The sequence below is a fragment of the Schistocerca nitens genome, chromosome 10 (assembly GCF_023898315.1).
Source record: "Schistocerca nitens isolate TAMUIC-IGC-003100 chromosome 10, iqSchNite1.1, whole genome shotgun sequence".
NCBI lineage: Eukaryota > Metazoa > Arthropoda > Insecta > Orthoptera > Acrididae > Schistocerca > Schistocerca nitens.
In genome coordinates, this window is record NC_064623.1 from 36,148,071 (window position 1) to 36,168,514 (window position 20,444).

Sequence of the window (20,444 nt, forward strand, 5' to 3'; positions counted from 1 at the left end):
AAGCATATGGAACAGATTCCCAGATATGTGAGTAGCTCAAATACTTCTTAAGTTATAGAACACAGTATGTTTTCCGCACCGGCAGTTGTTCATTACAGACAAGGGTACCATCAGGAGTGCCCCAGAGACATGTGATAGGGCTACTATTACTCTCTACATGCATAAATGATTTGGAAGCTAGGGTGAGCAGCAATCTGCACTTGTTTGCTGATGATGCTGTGGTGTATGGTGAGGTGTCAAAGTTAAGTGACTGTAGGCAGGACCTAGCAAATACTCCATGTAGGAAGTTGGTACTGAAGGAGAATTGATTATATATTAGTTTTGTAGGTGATTATGCCAAAGAGACCTCATCTTGCATCAGGTTTTTGTTACAAAAACATGCAACAGTATGGCATGTGACACACAAGTACCGAAACCAGTAAAATACAATTCTGTAGGAGTTTTTCATAAAGGAGTTTTTAACTTCAGTATTCTGAACCTGGACAGTAGCTGAATGAAATCAGATGATGCTGGGGGAAATAGGTTATGAAATGAGACACTGGAAGTAAAAGATGGATTTTGCTACTGGGACAGCAAAATGACGTACACTGGCTGAGATCAAGAGGACATAAAATATAGACTGACAACAGGAAAAAAAGTGTTTCTAAAAAAGATAAACTGTTTTTCTTTTTTAATTTTTTTTTAAAGTATTTATCTGATAAGTGTTTATGTAAAAGAGAGAAATGTAGAGACATGAAGAGAAGAAAAGGATAAATATTTTTACATTTAACAGAAATTTAAGAGTCAGAAACTCTTTTTCAGCAGTAGCTGTCTGTAGTGTAGCCTACTATGGAAGTAAAAAATAGACAACAAACAGCACAGGCAAGGGGCAGACAGAAAGTTTTGAAATGCAGTGCTGCAGAATAATACTGAGGATCGGATGGGTAGACTGGATAACACAAAGATGTACTGAATCAAATTGGGGAACATTAAGGCATCAAACAATTGTCAGTTTGATAATGGAGGATAGTTTGGTAGGTAGAAATTGAGTACACGAAGTGCAGCATACATCCCGTCTGCCTGCAACATCAGCATACCACATGACAGAACAGAGATGCGGGATGCCTTTATCACAGCACGTGTAACCACAGCAGATGTTTACGGTACAACTGAGGTTGCTGCTGGAGACGAAAGCACAGCCTCGTGTCTCATACAACAACAGCAAGAGCCCATTACCCGAGCACAGTGGATCCGATAGCATTCATGTGATTGAAAATAGTACCAGAAAATCCATCCACCAACCACCCTTATAAGCCGGAGCACTGCCGGCCAGAAGGCAGTTAAACATGCTTCCCAAACTTGTAGGGATCTGCCAGTCCAGCCGCAACACTCATGTGCCTCATTTGCTGGTGGTCCCGAATTATCAGTAGTGGTAGCTCCGAACAGCAACTCAAGAGTGTCATGTAATGGTGTTCCGTCCTCCCTGGAGAGCTTGTTGGTAATGCTGTGCCAACCATACTCTAGTAGATTGCACACCTGAACCTCGAATGCTTTGATAACATCCAACACAGGGTTATGGTCTATTACTCGAAAGACACTTTCTCAATTAACCATCTAATCTCAAAGGTACTAAATGATTATTACACACTGTATGGTATACCCTGACACTTGTATTCTTGTGGTTTTTCTGTCCTATGTCACATTATCCTTTCTCTTCACTTGCTTAAGGGTTACATGCTACATGACATGTAGAGATATGTGTCCTTGGTTGCTCTGATTGTAATGAGTGTCTTTCTAATATACTGCATATGTATCACAGTACCTTTCTTTAGGCTTACTTCATATCTTAAGACTTGGTATCTCAGCTAGCCACATGCCTGCTTACCAGGGCACTTATCACTTTCGTGATAACATTGGATTTGCCTGTTTCATATACACTCCTGGAAATGGAAAAAAGAACACATTGACACCGGTGTGTCAGACCCACCATACATGCTCCGGACACTGCGAGAGGGCTGTACAAGCAATGATCACACGCACGGCACAGCGGACACACCAGGAACCGCGGTGTTGGCCGTCGAATGGCGCTAGCTGCGCAGCATTTGTGCACCGCCGCCGTCAGTGTCAGCCAGTTTGCCGTGGCATACGGAGCTCCATCGCAGTCTTCAACACTGGTAGCATGCCGCGACAGCATGGACGTGAACCGTATGTGCAGTTGACGGACTTTGAGCGAGGGCGTATAGTGGGCATGCGGGAGGCCGGGTGGACGTACCGCAGATGTTGCTCAACACGTGGGGCGTGAGGTCTCCACAGTACATCGTTGTTGTCGCCAGTGGTCGGCGGAAGGTGCACGTGCCCGTCGACCTGGGACCGGACCACAGCGACGCACGGATTCACGCCAAGACCGTAGGATCCTACGCCGTGCCGTAGGGGACCGCACCGCCACTTCCCAGCAAATTAGGGACACTGTTGCTCCTGGGGTATCGGCGAGGACCATTCGCAACCGTCTCCATGAAGCTGGGCTACGGTCCCGCACACCGTTAGGCTGTCTTCCGCTCACGCCCCAACATCGTGCAGCCCGCCTCCAGTGGTGTCGCGACAGGTGTGAATGGAGGGACGAATGGAGACGTGTCGTCTTCAGCGATGAGAGTCACTTCTGCCTTGGTGCCAATGATGGTCGTATGCGTGTTTGGCGCCGTGCAGGTGAGCGCCACAATCAGGACTGCATACGACCGAGGCACACAGGGCCAACACCCGGCATCATGGTGTGGGGAGCGATCTCCTACACTGGCCGTACACCACTGGTGATCGTCGAGGGGACACTGAATAGTGCACGGTACATCCAAACCGTCATCGAACCCATCGTTCTACCATTCCTAGACCGGCAAGGGAACTTGCTGTTCCAACAGGACAATGCACGTCCGCATGTATCCCGTGCCACCCAACGTGCTCTAGAAGGTGTAAGTCAACTACCCTGGCCAGCAAGATCTCCGGATCTGTCCCCTATTGAGCATGTTTTGGACTGGATGAAGCGTCGTCTCACGCGGTCTGCACGTCCAGCACGAACGCTGGTCCAACTGAGGTGCCAGGTGGAAATGGCATGGCAAGCCGTTCCACAGGACTACATCCAGCATCTCTACGATCGTCTCCATGGGAGAATAGCAGCCTGCATTGCTGCGAAAGGTGGATATACACTGTACTAGTGCCGACATTGTGCATGCTCTGTTGCCTGTGTCTATGTGCCTGTAGTCCTGTCAGTGTGATCATGTGATGTATCTGACCCCAGGAATGTGTCAATAAAGTTTCCCCTTCCTGGGACAATGAATTCACGGTGTTCTTATTTCAATTTCCAGGAGTGTATTTCAATACTTACTGCTCAGTGGGAATTCATTATGGTATATTACATCAGATTCGTAGTTTGGCTCACTAGTGATGTTTTATTGAGTAAATTGCATCTTATGAGTTTGTGATCGATAAATTGCACTGATGTATTTTTATATTCTCCTTTTATAAGTCATTAGTAGCATATGGAACATGATGATACAGACAGTTATGGGGTGACCTCCAGTAAGTGGTATATGTTCTACTACTATATGACAGCATGTAATCAAATGTTTTACGTTCAGTCTGTACTCGTCAGTATATGACTATATTGTTTTACTCCAGTTGTTTCATTCACAGGCATTGCATTAGAAATATACTGTGATTATCTATTCATAACATGAAATATTGACCTCCAATTAGTAGGTTCCTTTATTACGATTATTTGACGTATATACTTTGCTCACTAATTTAGTTAATACAGTGTGTAAATGTTCTCTTAATTTATTACTTAATTTATTTTTAACTTCATGTAACTTTCTGTACTGGTTGGTATTGTTATGTTATTACATATTATCACTGTATGTAAGACTTGCACCATCCTCCCCCCCCCCCCCCCCCTCTTTTGGTTATCTATTTCATAATGGTATCATTGTCGTCTGTACAAAGGGCTTGAAGATAGCACAGTAAATCACCGAACTGGCAACCAAATAAAATAAGTTTGGAAATTAGATGGCTGAAAGGTGTTTGATTTGACAACCCATAGCGAACAGCCAAGTCCCACAACCATCTCTGAAAAGATGGACATTCAGAGGCTCTGTAATGATTTTGTTTCTGTTTCTTCTTTGGTGAACTTTCTCGAGCGAGTGACTTGTGAGGAAAACATTTTATTTTGTTGTTCTTCTGCTATAAAATCTGAAGTGGGATCCATATTTTGTTTCTTGTTTGAATTGTGTCTTGTTTCAGCTACTTTGTCAACATCAGCAATGTTCTTGTTTATTGGTTTTTCCCAGTAAAAACAGATTGAGGAATATTGTTCACATTTTGTCTCTGCTACTGCAGGCACAGCAGTAAACATGTCCAAATGCATGCAACAGGCTGAAGTAGTTACACAGCAATGAAGAGGCTTGCACTGGACAGACTCGTGCTAAGAGTTGCATCAAACCAGTCTTTGAAGGAAATACAACAACAACAACAACAACAACAGTCTTTTTAGACATTCACTCCAATTTGCAACAAACGCAACAATAAAAACACTCAGGGTCAGCACACAATTTTTGAAAAACGCACCTCCCTATGAACTTCCATCTGGCGCTCTCTAAATGCGGCCTCTCTCTGAAGTGCGACCATCTGGTACTTTGCATCGGGCAGCATGGTCTGTGCTTGGGCAGATAGTTGCGCCTTCTTTTCCAATTCTACAGCTTGATTATAGAAACGAAACTGGTCTTCTCTGTACTTGTTCCACTGGCCTGTTTCCTCCTAGTAAGATAAAAAGAGATGTTAATGAAACTGACATCAACAAATGATAAAACATGACAAAATTACACGTTATATGAGGCATTTAAGGAACTAAGTGTACAATATTTTCATACTTTGTAGAAAAAATGCATTTAAAAAAAAAGGTACGGGATATTGTTGAAACACTTATTGGCTACTTTTCCACATAATTTGCCACTCTGTTCAATGTACACGGTGAGCCGTGACACAAGCTTCTTTAGGTCCTCCTTGAAGAACTCTCTCACCAGCTCCTTCCTCCACTTCAGAACCTCTTTCTTCACCCGCTTGTTGGTTGAAAATTTAATTACACTCATTTGTGCCTTCAGAGAGGTGAAAAGATGATTATATGAAGGTGTCAAATCAGGGGAATATGAGGTGTGGTTCAAAACATCCCAACCAAATGAATTCAAGAGTGTCTCCATGGCTAAGAGTGCGAGAATGGGCACTGTTGTGCAGTATGCACACTCCTCTCATCAACATTCCCATCCTTAAGTTCTGAATGTTCCTTTCGAGTTTTTAGGATCTCACAATACCTTTATGCACTGATGGCCCCTCCATGAGGCAGGAATTCGACCAAAATAATGCCTTTTCAGTCCCAAAACACAGAGGCCTCGATTTTTTTGCCCGAAATTGTGGCTCTGAATTTTTTGGCAGATGGGAAATTGCTGGTGTGACGGCTGTATTATTGTCTCAGACACATAATGAACCACCCATGTTTCACCTCCAGATACAATAGAGCTCAGAAAATCCTCATCTTCCAATGCAAGTTGCTCAAGAAACTTGCAGGCACTGCTGACCAAATTTTTCTTGTGCTGCTCTGTCAGCTGTTTTGTGACCCATCTTATGCATAGTTTTGAGTATCCCTGTGAGCGTCTCACGTAAGAGAATTCTGGACAGTTGTGGAAACATTGCAGAAATTTCATCTACTGTCAATTGGCACTCTTCTTGAACAGTTTCCTCAATGAAATGAAATGATCGTATGGCATTGTTGGCCGGGAGGCCCCTTGCGGGGAAGTTCGGCCGCCGTATTGCAAGTCCTTTTTAGTTGACGCCACTTCGGCGACTTGCACGTCAATGATGATGAAATGATGATGATGAACACACAACACCCAGTCATCACGAGGTAGAGAAAATCCCTGACCCCGCCGGGAATCGAACCCGGGACCTCGTGCGCAGGAAGCGAGAACGCTACCGCAAGACCACGAGCTGCGGACAGTTTCCTCAATGTTTTGCACCAACTCACCATGTTTCCGCGATTTTTTGCACCAGCTCATCAGTCAAAACAGAAAGTCTTCCACACCTCTGTTCATCGTGAACATTTGTTCTGCCTCCGCCAGATCCCCTTACACCACTTAAAAACACTCTTTCTGTTCATAATACCTTCCACATAAATGATTTTAATTTGCAAAAAGAATTTGGTAGGTATTATTTCTTCTGCGAGTAGGAAGTGGACCACAGTGAGCGCCTTGCACTTGGGAGGATTGCTTACCAGTATCTTTCACTCAACTGCACACTACAATATGAGTTTACGTATCACTGTGTTCCTTCAACAGCTGATCTAGTCAGGGGTCCCCTTCTACCACTCAGTGTTGCCAACCCTCAAAAAGCAAAAAACCGGCTGTTAGTCACAGTAGTTTACTTTCTGAACATGCCTCATCAAGAGGAATTTCTACTGATGGAAAACACATTGTAAAATACACTATGATTTGGAGCCACTGTTCAAAATTGTCTGCACAAATTACAATAATTATCGGTCAAATATGAATTATACTTTTAGTTGTGCCATAAAAGCTAAATATGATTTTTTTTTTAAAGATAGCTTCTGCAATACTGTGGTTGGTAACTGCACATGCATCGGACAATTACTGCAACTCATTGATGAAATATTGTTAGTGAGAGAACCGTGTTTAAGTTGACTGTACTGACGTTCGGCCCTTATGAAGAACACAGAATTATGCAATCCCAGTGGTGAGAAGTAACTGAATGATCTGAAGACAAATAAGTCTTCAAGCCTGGAAAGAACCTCAATTCGGTTTTACAAAGAGTATTGGCCCCTTATTTGGCTTGCATGTACCATAAATCTATCATCCAGCCAAAGTCACAAACGACTGAAAGAAGTGCAGGTGTCTCCCATAAATAAGAAGGGTAAGACAACAGCCCCGCAAAATTACAGAACAATATCCTTAACATTGCTTTGCAGCAGTATTCTTGAGCAAATTCTAAGTTCAAAATCAACAAATTTCCATGAGACAGAGAAGCTTCTGCCTACAAATCAGCACGGATTTAGGAAGCACCACTTGAGCAAAACTCAATTTTCTTTTTTCTCACACAATGCCACGATGACTATGGGTGAAGGGCAACCAACAGATTAGACATTACTTGATTTCTGGGAAGTGCCCGACACAGACCACACTGCAGACTGTTAATGTAGGTCTGAGCATATGGAACTGGATTTCAGATATGTGAGTTGCTTGAAGATTTTTTAACTACCAGAAGCCAGTGAATTTTCCTGGACAGAGGCAGGGATATTGTCAGGAGTGCCCCAGAAAAGACAGAAGGACCAGTCTTGTTTTTGTAAACATAAACTATCTGATGGATAGGGTAAACAGGAATTTGCTAAGGTTTGCTGAGAAACTGTAGTGTACAGGAAAGCGTCATCACTGAGTGACTTAGAAGGATGCAGGACGACATGGACCGAATTTCTACTTGATGTCATGAACGGCAGCTTGTTCTAAATGTGGACAGATGTAGATTAACCCAGATGAGTATGAAAAACAACCTTATAAAGTTCAAATTCAGTATTAGTGACGTTCTGTTTGACACAATTACGGTGATTAAATATCTAGATGTAACACTGCAAAGGGTCATGAAATAGAATGACCAAGTAAAGTTGGTAATAGGGAAAGCAAATGGTCGACTCTGGTTTGCTGAGGCGGTACTAGGAAAGTGTAGTTCATCTATAAAGGAGACTGCATACAGAAGACTTGTGTGACTCATTCTCAGGAATTAAGTTTGTAGGATAGCCACACATCACAATCAATATTTTTATTGACTGTTTTCGCTCAATGTAATAAAAGCACCATCAGAAAGTTCAATGTAGTTGGCTGATTAGATTGCTGATATCAGTGTTTCGGATCTCCACCAGGTTGAATTAAAGGAAGACATCAAAACAATTCAGAGGCATGCTGCTAGGTTTGTTCCCAGTAGGTTCAATCTACATGAGTAGTACGGAAATACTGTGCGCTCAAATGGGAATCCTTGAAGGGTAGGAGACATTCTCTCCCTGTAATGCTATTAAGAAAGTTTAGAGGACCAGCATTTTCCAAGACTGCAGGATGACTCTACTGCCACTTGTGATCAAAAGTATCCGGACACCCTGAAAAACATACATTTTTCATATTAGGTGCATTGTGCTGCCACCTACTGCCAGGTACTCCATATCAGCAACCTCAGTAGTCATTAGACCTTCTGAGAGAGCAGAATGGGGCACTCCACAGAACTCACGGACTTCAAATGTGGTCAGGTGATTGGGTGTCACTTGTGTCATACATCTGTACGTGAGATTTCCACACTCCTAAACATCCCTAGGTCCACTGTTTCCAATGTGATAGTGAAGTGGAAACGTGAAGGGGCACATACAGCACAAGAACGTACAGGCCGATCTCGTCTGTTGACTGACTGCTGACAGTTAAAGAGTGTCGTAATGTGTAATAGGCAGACATCTATCCAGACCATCACACAGGAATTCCAAACTGCATCAGTATCCACTGCAAGTACTATGACAGTTAGGCAGGAGGTGAGAAAACTTGGATTTCATGGTCAAACGGCTGTTCGTAAGCCACACATCATGACAGTAGATGCCAAATGACACCTCGGTTGGTGTAAGGAGCGTAAACATTGGACGACTGAACAGTGGAAAAATGTTGTGTGGAGTGACAAATCATGGTACACAATGTGGCGATCTGATGGCAGGGTGTGGGTATGGCGAATGCCTGGTGTACGTCATCTGCCAGCGTGTGTAGCACCAACAGTAAAATTTGAAGGCGGTGGTGTTATGATGTGATCGTATTTTTCATGGAGGGGGCTTGCACCCTGTTGCTGAGCACACTGACAATCATGGCATCCTTCATTTCAATGACTGCTTCACAGCCTGTACCATATGAATCCTTCCCACTAACCCCAGCTTTTCTGAATTGTGAAGGTGAGAACTTCCCCTGCAATATATTCTATGTTCCCATAACGCTCATGGCCTCAACCTTTGCTGGTCACTGTCCTCTCCCACCCCTTCTCTGTTCCCATTCCAGCACTCCACAGCCCTCATTCCTCCATCACACCCAGTCTTTTACTTCTCTTCTTTCCCCAAGAGATGACCTGGGGGATTTGCTGCTACAACCTTGCGACTCTGGCTGAAAATGGAGGTGAGATGTGAATATATGAACTCAACAAGAGAGTCCTCTTAGCCTCTCTCACCTCAATTCTCCACAATCCTACCTACATGTGGTGTCCTTGTTAAGCTGAGCAACCCAGTGGAAGGTTGGGTAACCAACCCCAGTGGGAAACTGGGTCAGTAGCCAATAGGATGTGGAGGACAGTCGAAGGCAATGGGAAACCACCACTGGAATTACTTCCTTAGTCGTTCATGGGATGGACCTCTTTGTACAATATTCTGGAGGTGAAGCTTCCCCTCAATTGGATCTCGAGGAGGGGAATACAATGAGGACTCCAGAGATTAGGGAAAAGGAAGGAAGGAGAAGAAGAAGGAAGACTTATTGATGATTCGGACTTGGAATGTTTTAACCCTTATCCAGGAAGGGAAATTAGAATGCCAAACGCCAAACGTGAAATGACAAGAAACAAATTGGATGTACTCAGAATGTGTGAGGTGAGATGGGGTGGATGTGGAGAACTAGAAAGTGCAGACTTCTGATTGTACTATTCAGGTGAAGATAAAAATGGAATGTATGGGATTGGAATTTTGATAGGTAAAAGACTGAAAGACAAGGTTATCAAGGTTGCATATCTTAGTGGAAGAAAAATGATGATGACAGTGAAAGAGAGAAAGAAAGACTTAGTTGTCGTCCAGGTCTATATGCCAACAAGTAATCATTCAGATGAAGAGGTACAAGAATGTTATGAGAAGATAGAAAACTTAGCAGAGAGAGAGAAAATAAATGGGTGTATTGTTATAATAGGTGATTGGAATGCTTGCCTAAAGAGTGTCAAAAGTTATCCAGGGCCAGATATTTATTCAGATCATAGATTAGTAGTAGCTGCAGTTCTAGTTAAATTGAAAAGAACATGGAAAGGACAGAAGAGAGAGCACATTAACTTTGAGAAACTGAAAGACAAAGGCAATTTTGAAAAATTAGAGAATACATATTGTGTAATCATGATGCAAGGACAGGAAACAGAATGTGCTCAGAAGGAAGATGGGATCATTTTAAAAATGGGATCAAAAAGAGAACTAAGGAAATGCTCAGAGTCAAGGAGAGGAAAAAAGTAAAGAAAGAGTGGGTAACACCAGATATGATAACCAAGATGGATGACCGCAGGAAATGGAAAACTGTAAACACAGAAGGAAAGCGCAACTACAGGAGGTTAAATAATGAATTAAGAAGGGAGACAGAAAAAGCAAAGGAGAAATGGCTGACAGAAAAGTGTAACAAGATAGAGAAATTAGAAAAAGAAGGAAAATATGATTTAATGTACAAAGAAGCAATGGATTTGACATTCAGAGAAAAGAGAAACAACAATAGACTAAAGGTAGTAGAGGCAGCGGGTGGTAAAATGGTGAGTGAACCCCAAAGAAATAATGAGAAGATGGGAAGAATATATGGAATGGCTATACGCTGCAGACAGCTGACCAAGTGAAGAAGAGCTTGGGATAGAAGAAGAAGATAAAGTTGCAGATGATGACAAAGGAAATGCAATACTAACAAATGAGATTGAAGCATCTATGAAGGAGATGAAAAATGGAAAGGCAATGGGAATTGATGAGATTCCTGCAAAACTGTTGAAGTCATTGGAGAAAGAAGGGAAAAGGGAATGGATTGAATTGTGTAATCAAATATACATGACAGGAAAATGGCAAAAGTACTTTACAGAAAGTATCTTAATACCTACAGAAAAGAAAAAGAACAGTAAAAGTGTGAGGAACATAGAACAGTGAGCCTGATATCGCATCCAGCCAAAGTCTTGCTGAGGACACTCAACAGAAGGCTATATAGAGAGCTGAAGTCCGTGATAAGAGATGAACAATTTGGTTTCAGGTGAGGAGTGGGAACTAGAGATGCCATTGGGCATAGGGGAGAGGTGCATGGAGAAGAAAAGGAAGGTGTATACTGTGTTCATTGATCCTGAGAAGGCTTTTGACTGTGTCAGATGGGACAAACTGATGGAAATCTTAAGAAAACATGGAGTTGACTGGAGGGATAGATGGCTAATTAGAAATTTATATTTAAACCAGAGAGCAAAAGTAAGAATAGGAGGTGTGATGAGTGAAGAAACTGAACTGGGAAGAGGTGTAAGACAAGGTTGTTGTTTATCACCAACACTGTTCAATATCTATCTGCAGGAAATTATTAATGAAAGTTTTGATGGAAGGAGAGGAGTTTGTACAGTGGGGCAGAGATGGAGTGTATAAGATCTGCAGATGACGTGGTTGTGATGGCAGAGAGTGCAAGAGAGATGAAACAAATGTTAAATAATCTAAACACAAAATTAGAAGAATATGGAATGAAGATTAACAAGAAGAAAATGAAAAGCATGGTAATTGGAGGAAAGGGGAGAAAATGCCATATGAAAATAGAGGGAGTTGAAATAGAGCAAGTGAATAACTTCAATTACTTGGGAAGTGTAATAATGGATGAATGTATTGCTCAACAGAAATTAGGAAAAGAATTGCAATGGCAAAAGAAAGATTCAAAAGGAAACAGAAATTATTTTGTGGACCACTAAACAAAGATCTGAGGAAAAGACCCCCCAAATGTTACATCTGGAGCATTGCACTGTATGGTGCGGTGACCTGGATGTTGAGGAAGGAAGATGAAAGATGAATGGAGGCACTAGAGATGTGGATATGGATAAGAATGGAAAAAGTGAAATGGGTAAACCGAGTAAGGACTGAAGAAGTTTTACGAAGAATCGGAGAAAGTCATGAGAAAGAGAAAACAGAACTGGATTGGGCATTGAGGAGGGACTGTTTACTGAAGGAAAGAATAGAAGGAATGGTGGGGGGAAAAGGGGAAAGATGAAAAAGAAGATATCAAATGCTGGACAATATCAAAAGAGACAAATATTCAGAAGCAAAAAGACTGGCTATGGACAGACAAAAGTGGAAGAGGCTTAACCATGACAAGACCTGCCGTAAGGCAGAATACCATACTACTACTACTACTCCTCATTTCCACTATTCACCGCCCCCCCCCCCCCTCCCCACTGGCCATCGTCTAACCTCCCGACTGCACATAGCTGCCCTCCCTCTTTTCACCTCGTCCCCAATAGCACGTCACTATCCACCACCCTTACCCTACTATCCCTCCCCCTCCCTGCCCCAACCTCCACCCAGTCGCCACTCCCTTCATACACTGGTGCTGCTACTCACAGTGTGGCCAAGTTGCCTGAGAATGCAGTCCTGTGTGAGTTGTGTTTGCGTGAGTGTGTACGTGTGTGTTTGTTGTCAATTTTGATGAAGGCCTTACTGCATGAAAGCTATATTTGTGACAGTCTTTTTGTTGTGCCTATCTGTGACTCAGCATCTCCGCTATATGGTGAGTAGCAACTTTCCGTTTCACAACATTGTTACATTCCATCCTGGATTTTCCATTGTTTGATTTTTTTCCATATTGCTGTTAGTCCACCCAGGATTTTCCACTATTTAGTGTTATGAAGAAATTAACAGAAATGTCTGTACTGATACTTGTTGCCATGGCAACCAACTTACAAATGTGCAAACATATTGTAATGAACACATTCTTATAAATGCCTCAATACAATAATGTAGTGAGCACCTTAAATCAAGTGCTTAGCGTGCATAAGACATACCAACACTGAGTCTTAGATGGATACTCGTACACCACAATGGTAAGAGAGTGAAAAGAAAAAAAAAAGTTTGTATACCTTTTGTCTTGATGCAGAAGTTCACCAGCTTAGTTTGTCAAAACATCACTGAAATTAACAGAAAATATCAGCAGACCTGGCTTTCATCATGTTGGCTACAGCAACTTGTTGATATCTTTGAACTGTTTTTTCATCTTTCTGTATGTCAATAACAAACATGTGCAGAGTGATTTAGTCACATTAATGCATGAATAATTACTTGCAACAAGTTAATGGTCTCAAAGAATAAATGAATTTCTACTCCAAGTAAAAATGAAAATAGTTTTAATTACAATTAAGGTAACTATAATAGTAGTTGTAGTAGTAGTAGTAGCTTCTTCATTCGTCCGTATATCTCTTTTTACAAGGATACAGGACATGTCAAAGTATTTACAAGTTTAGACCGATTTAAAATAAGCTAATTCGTACAGACATACATTTACAGACTTCCAGTTAGAGACAGTCATTACATTTACTCCTGGTATACAACACTTCTTTTACAAATAACTTATTAGAGAATGCAATGCCACACTGTTCACTCATATCTCACTATCAGTCGCTGCACACACTATACACACATTGTTTCATAACACTTCTCTCGCTACACACACAAAGACACCTGCACTGGTGATCTCTGGGCCATTTTCTGTACTGCAACTTCCCATTTGTTATCCTGAAAAACTGAGTGAGATGGTGAGCTCAGAAAGAGGAAGAGGTGTTAGTATTGTGCTATGCATAGCTTGGGGGTAAGTTTTTCCAGAAAAGGAAAAAAAAAGGAAAAAAGCATAGTGTGAAGGTATTATGTGGAATATTGGATGTTTTATAATCATTATTATTATTAATTTGTATAACTTTTTTTTACCAAATCCCTGCTCTGTTTTATCTAAGTAATCCTTCAACATATAAAATGTATTGCATAACAGGTACTTTTTAGCTGTCATTTTAAGTAAGTGTATTTTTGCAATTTCTTTAACCACTTTTGGTAATTTATTGTAAAGTTTTATTCCTTGGTATAAAATGATGTTTTGAGTTTTATGTTTATTTTTTCTTGCTAAATGTAAGTTGACTCTAGCTCTTGTTCTATGGTCATGGACAGAGCTGTTTGTACAGTAATAACCAATGTTATTTTTGATGTGTACAACTGACTGGTAAATATGTTCACACGGAGCAGTTAAAAACCCCAGCGTTTTGAACAGATCTTTACAATGAGCTCGATTATTATTTTTGGTTATTATTCTTATGGTTCTTTTCTGGAGTTTGAAAATTGTGTTCATATTTTGTGAGTTTGTTCCCCAAAAAAGAATGCTGTAGCTAAGAACTGAGTGTACATATGAATAGTATGTAACTAAAAGACACTGCTTGTTACACACTGATGATAGGATTCTAAGGGCATAATATGCTGATGACATACTGTTTGCAAGTACCTTTGGGTATTCACACCACTTCAACTGAGAATTCAGTATTCATTCTTAGAAATTTTGCATTTGTTACACAGTCTATAGAGGTGCCATCAACATTTAATTTAACATTGTCATTTTCCCTCTTCAAACTGAAATCCATGGCATTAGTTTTCTCTGCGTTCAATGTCACTTTATTGCTTATTGACAAATCATAAACTTCCTTGAGAGTTTCATTTGCTTTCTCTGCAAGGAGTTCTACTGTTTTCTCAGTGACTATAATACTGCTGTCATCAGCGACGAAAATTTATCACCATGAGTAATGCTACTGGGAAAGTCATTAATGTATATCAGGAAAGTATTGGTCCTAATATGCTACCTTGCATAACCCCTATAATGAAACTCCTCATTTACATGTTCTGGTCCTAATATGCTAACTTGCATAACCCCTATAATGAAACTCCTCATTTACATGTTCTTCTCCCGTATTCATTACAATGAAAATTAGTTTCTAATAAACACTAGAGATTTTTTTCTCTTGCAAATTTCACTGTATACAATTTTATAAGGATTAAGTTCAGTCAATAAATACAATAAAGAGATCTCTTAACAGGTACAGCATACAAACAAGAGAGAACTAGTTACAACATATCTGATATCAAATAGAATATCAAAAATGTTATGAAAAGGACACATTGCTACTCACCATAAAGATGGCACACTGAGCTGCAGACAGTTACAAAGAAAGGACTGTTACACACTGAGCTTTTGGCCACAGCTTTCTTGAGAAAGGAAACAAACACACACACACACACACACAGATACATTCACAAAAGCCAGCAAACCTTATGCACACACAACCACTACCTCTGCCTGCCCTGTTTAGAATCAGATGCCATATGGAGCAGGCGGAGACAGCAGTCATGTGCGCATGAGGCGTGCTTGCTTGTGTGAATATGTTTGTGTTTCCTTTCTGACTCAGGCTTCGGCCAAAAGCTAAATGTGTAACAGTCTTTTCATTGTGCCTGTCTGCAACTCAATGTGTCAACTTTATAGTGAGTAACAATCTTATATTAAATAAAATTACACAGTCTGTGCAAAGGTTAATTAGGTGTCAATCACAGATAGTGGTCAAGCTTTTGGTGATTCAATTCTTTCTAAACATTGTGGCTTTCGGCTGTCTACGTTACCCACCAGTCATCTGTAGTTAGAAAAATGGACTGGTTGCTTCTTGGCAGTGGTGCAAGGATGGGCCATCATCGGTTTGCATATGCTCTCATTGCATGAAAAGGAGAAAAATATGACTGCATCAATATATGCTCTTACAGCTCCACTCCCACATTTAAAGTTCTTATTATACTACCAAAAGTAAATCTTTGATGTGCATGTTTTTGACAGTCAAGCAGCACCCATATAAGATCGATAGTAAAATGCAGAAGAAAACGGATATACAAGAAAAAATGAAAGGAAGCATCTGACATCAATTGTGTAGATTGTAACCTTAGTAAAGCAGTCATCAATCCGAAAACTGTTTTAAACCCCACAATGCTTTATTAGATATGGTCCAGTTGGAGGTGGTATGTCATTGCCTTCCTCTTGTCTTTGAACTGACTTACCAGCCAGTTATAGGAGTTTACACAGTTTAACGTGGATTCCGAATCATGGTACAACTCGATATTTTTCACACTGTAACCTTGCAGCATGGATAAATAAGGGACAGATAGATGCCACCTATAGAAAAATTTAAAAGGTCTTATGAGAAAACAGAAGTGCGTGCACAAATATTAACAGGTCAGATGACAAGCCTGTACTAAGCAAAGAAGGGAATGCTGGGAGATGTAAGGAATGTCTAAATGGTCTATAAAGGGAAACAACCCTGAAGAGAAAATCATAGAAAGAGCAGAAGTAGATAAAGATAAGATGAGAGATAGAATACTGCAAAAAGAATTGGACAGAGTACTGAAAGACCTAAGCCAAAACAAGGCTCCTGCAATAGACAACATCCTCTCAGAATTATGGAGACCCTCGGGAGAGCCACCACCAACAAAATTATTCCACCTCGTGAAACAGGCAACATACCCACAGAATTCTAGATGAATGTAATAATTCCAATTCCAAAGAAGACAGATTTTGACAGGTATGAATATAACTGAACTATCAGTTTAATATTCCACTTCCGTAGCTGCATGTTCAGTGTGGATGGCTGTCATGCAGAGGACCCAGGTTCGATTCCCAATACTGCCAAGGATCTTTCCTCGGTGGGAGGACTGCTACAGGGTGAACTCAGCCTCGTGATGCCAACTGAGGAGCTACTTGACTAAATAGTATCAGCTCCATGGTCTGGAAAGTATGCCAAACAGCCAAGAGAGAAGTGCGCTGACCACATTCCCCTCCATACCGCATGTGGATGGTGCCACAAAAAAGAGGATGACATGGTGCCTGATAGCTCTTGAGCCTTCACAGTCTGGCGAGGAGCTCAAATGAAACACAGTGTCAGCAACAGAAACACACAAAACTAAATGAACACTTTGATAGCTTTCAGAAGAAATTCTTTGATGAGCTAGAGTACAAATGTGAGCTCCACGTTAGGCTGTGAAGGTCCAAGGGATGTCTACAGGCCACTAAAAATTGTAGAGAGATATCAAGTCTTGAGTACAGTAAGCAGATTCAAGTGGTAGGGGTTACCCTCGAAACAGCTCTCCACAAATATGCAATAATTTTCTTTATGGCTACTTTGCAGATGAAATGCTGTCAAAAAAAATGACGAAAACGAGCACTTAAACTGATGGATAATAATACAGTACAGTTAGCAATGTAATTTTAAGTTGACTGTTTGAACAAAATGAAGCAAATTCCAAATATTGTATTTCTTAGGCCTACAGCAGTTAAATTATTACAGATGTGATATTGTACTTTACAGAAATAAAAAAATGACCCACAGAAGATGACACACTGGTGTCGAAACATGTCTGGGTAAATATAAAAATAACTAATTGTGTTTGCATAAGGCTGATTTCCAAAACAACCCAGTCTTTAAATCGCAAACACAGAAGAATGAAAAGAGGAGCTAAAATCTTAGTAAAATGAGTGATCCCTAACTGTTGCAGTGGGCTAGGCATGACGCCTTCAAGCAACTATTTCACCCAACAATGTAACGCAATTCTGTAAACCCCCCTACGGTAATGTGTCAGTGTTGTCACAGCTCTGTAGGCAGCTACTGGTTTCATCTGCAGCTGTGAATGGTTCACAGCTGAAAGCTGGCAACAGTGCTGTGAGCTGTCACAGATTTTCTTACATCATCTTGACTATAGGTTGAATATATCTAAAAACAAAGATGATGTAACATACCAAATGAAAGCGTTGGCATGTTGATAGACACACAAACAAACACAAACACACACACAAAATTTCCTGATGAAGCAACCGCTGGTTGCAAAAGCCTGAATTTTGTGTGTGTGTGTGTTTGTGTTTGTTGTGTGTCTATCAACATGCCTACGTTTTCGTTTGGTAAGTTACATCATCTTTGTTTTTAGATATATTTTTCCCACGTGGAATGTTTCCCTCTATTATATACATATGACTATAGGTTGAGGTAGTTATGCAGAGAGGAAGCTGCTTGTTCAGAAAAGACTACTGCAAAGAGCTGCATCAAATCTGTCTTTGGACTGAAGACCACAACAACTGAAATTGAAAGTGTAATATACTGAGTGTATTCTTACCAAGACAGAACTCTACTTTTCTCAAGAAAAATAAATACATAAACAAATAACAGAAAACAATACATTTAATAGAAGGGGTTGTATTTGTTGATGCCTCTTCTGTGACCTTTCTCAATTAAGAGATTTATAAAAGACTTGTATCAATCTCTCTAGAAAATTGCCCTAACTTCATGCTAAATTACATTTTTTATGATGGAAGTACATGTTACTGAGAACAACTCAGAGGTATTTTACTGAACATGTAATCAACCGCAGAGGATTTCATAATGTATAAAATGTATAATTTTCTTATCTTTAGAAGTTACCAGTGACACCCCCCCCCCCCCCAAATCTCCGTACAGATAGCACTAAGTATCTATGACTGGATGACTTGCCTGGCATAGTGGTAATTTTGTTTAAGGGGCATGGCGTAGAGTTATGATTAAAAAACAGAGAACATATTAGATAACTGAATAGCATCACTTTCACATAAATTAAATGATTCAGGCAGCACATCCCATTTGCTGGTGTACTGCAGCATCTAAAAGCATGAGCAGACTACCCAACTGCAACCTGTCAACAATGTAAGCCTTACTACAAAGGCTCCGCAGCTGCTCATTTTTCGATGGAGTGGTCGCACCACTGCTCCGCGAGTATCAAACACTGTACGGTAGTTCCTGTTCCTGAGAGCAGCCTTAACACATCAGACAGAAAAATGTGTGACTTAGTGTCTTGTTCTAGGTGTTTCAACTGGACATCACTTTGGCAAAATGCATCTCCCTAGCCAGTTATTCAATCAGGAAAACCTACAGTTTAACGTGAAACCCAAAACATGTTTCATTTGTGGCAAATCTCCATATCACTGAGAGCTGAGTGCCAGGTTAAAAAGAAAGATAAAAAAATTTGTGGCCCCACAATGTTCCCATTACCGTGCACACGTTTTACCACTACACCACCAAGCCTGACTATGATTCTACTCTTGAAATTGACACCTTGACACCTACAGTTTAACTTGGAATACAAACCACATTCTGCTTCTGAAGAATGTCCACATCAATGAGGGCTAATGCTAGGTTAAAAGACAGTGAATCATCTGTGGTCCACCAGGATTCAATCCCAAGACCTTTTGGTTTCCAGGCACATGCTGTACAGGAAGACCACCAGTCCCGACTCGGATTCTGTTCAAGGTCTGAGGAGGACAAGGAGGAGAAGATTAGCATTTAACATCCCGCTGACAACGAGGTCATTTGAGATGGAGCACAAGTTCAGATTAGGGAAGAATGGGGAAGGAAATCGGCCATGCCCTTTCAAAGGAAACATCCCGGCATTTGCCTGAAGCGATTTTCAAAACTCAAGGAAAATCTAAAACAGGACTGCCAGACACAGGTTTGAACTGCCATCTTCTTGAATGTGAGTCCAGTGTGCTAACCACTGCGCTACCCGTTCAGTGCTCAGGCTTTGCTGTTGTGTTGAATTGTGGCAGTTTTATTGCTAGATGGCACTCCCATCATTTTCATAGCTGGGTGAACTTCATTTCATCACAATTCAGTCAATTTCCACAAAATATTTATGAAATTATATACACGATCTTCCTCTAGTTAGTCAAAACCAGATCAAAATCCCTATAACAGCAGTTCCTGAGGTTACCCAAAACATACAGACAGATGTGAGCAGGGAACTTCACTTTACATAGAGAGACAGAGAGAGAGAGAGAAGAGAAGAGAAGGAAAGGGACAGTAGGCAGCCAGCACTCACTTACATCTACTTGTTCGTCCAGATAAACAGACAGACTGGGCCCAAGCTTCTTCACTCCCATCACACAAAGAATTGCCACTGAAATTCCATTGTAATAGTTGTGCTCAAGAACATATATTTCCTTGGAGAGAAGATACGATGACACAGTTGTTCCGAACACATACGGTCCTGCCACAAAGACATATTCATTAGCAACACAGCCAGAATTAAACTAAAGTCAGGTATTTTGTATGCTACAAAACACACTTTTAACATAGGTACACAGATATCTTATCATACGAAGCATAGGAAAAAGCGACACACAGGGGAGAACATCACATAATGTAAACTATACTCAACAGAATTATGATGCAGTCTAATCAAACATTTTAAACTATTTTCCACAGATTTTATATTATGTTGTGAGGAGAAGAATATTAAATTCTTCTCATTTGTGTCCCTTACAAAGTGCAGAAAAGCAGTACCCTGTGGCTGCAGTGTTAGTAAGTCAGAATTGAAAGCAGCCCACTCATACACATAGATGGTTGTAACAAACTGTGGGGATAAAAAATGAAAGGATCACATAGGCTCAGGCTGAGTCACACGTAAAGTAGGTGATAGACATCAGTTCGTTGGTAGTATACTGGGAAATTGCAGTCAGTCTAGTAGGAAGACTTCTTAAACATCACTTTTTATTTATTTATTTGATCTTACGTGATAT

General features: G+C 40.8%; 1 protein-coding gene across 1 annotated transcript in view; it reads right to left on the minus strand.

The window, feature by feature from the left end:
* LOC126209833 (ATP synthase subunit b, mitochondrial-like) overlaps nucleotides 1-20,444 on the minus strand; it is a 51,128-nt gene that overhangs the window by 2,751 nt on the left and 27,933 nt on the right. Inside the window, exons 2-3 of the mRNA XM_049938964.1 lie at nucleotides 19,749-19,912; nucleotides 4,591-4,779 (exon numbers count right to left, since the gene is read on the minus strand). Of these exons, the coding sequence (XP_049794921.1) occupies nucleotides 4,591-4,779; nucleotides 19,749-19,912 (353 nt within the window). The remainder of the gene's footprint in view (nucleotides 1-4,590; nucleotides 4,780-19,748; nucleotides 19,913-20,444) is intronic.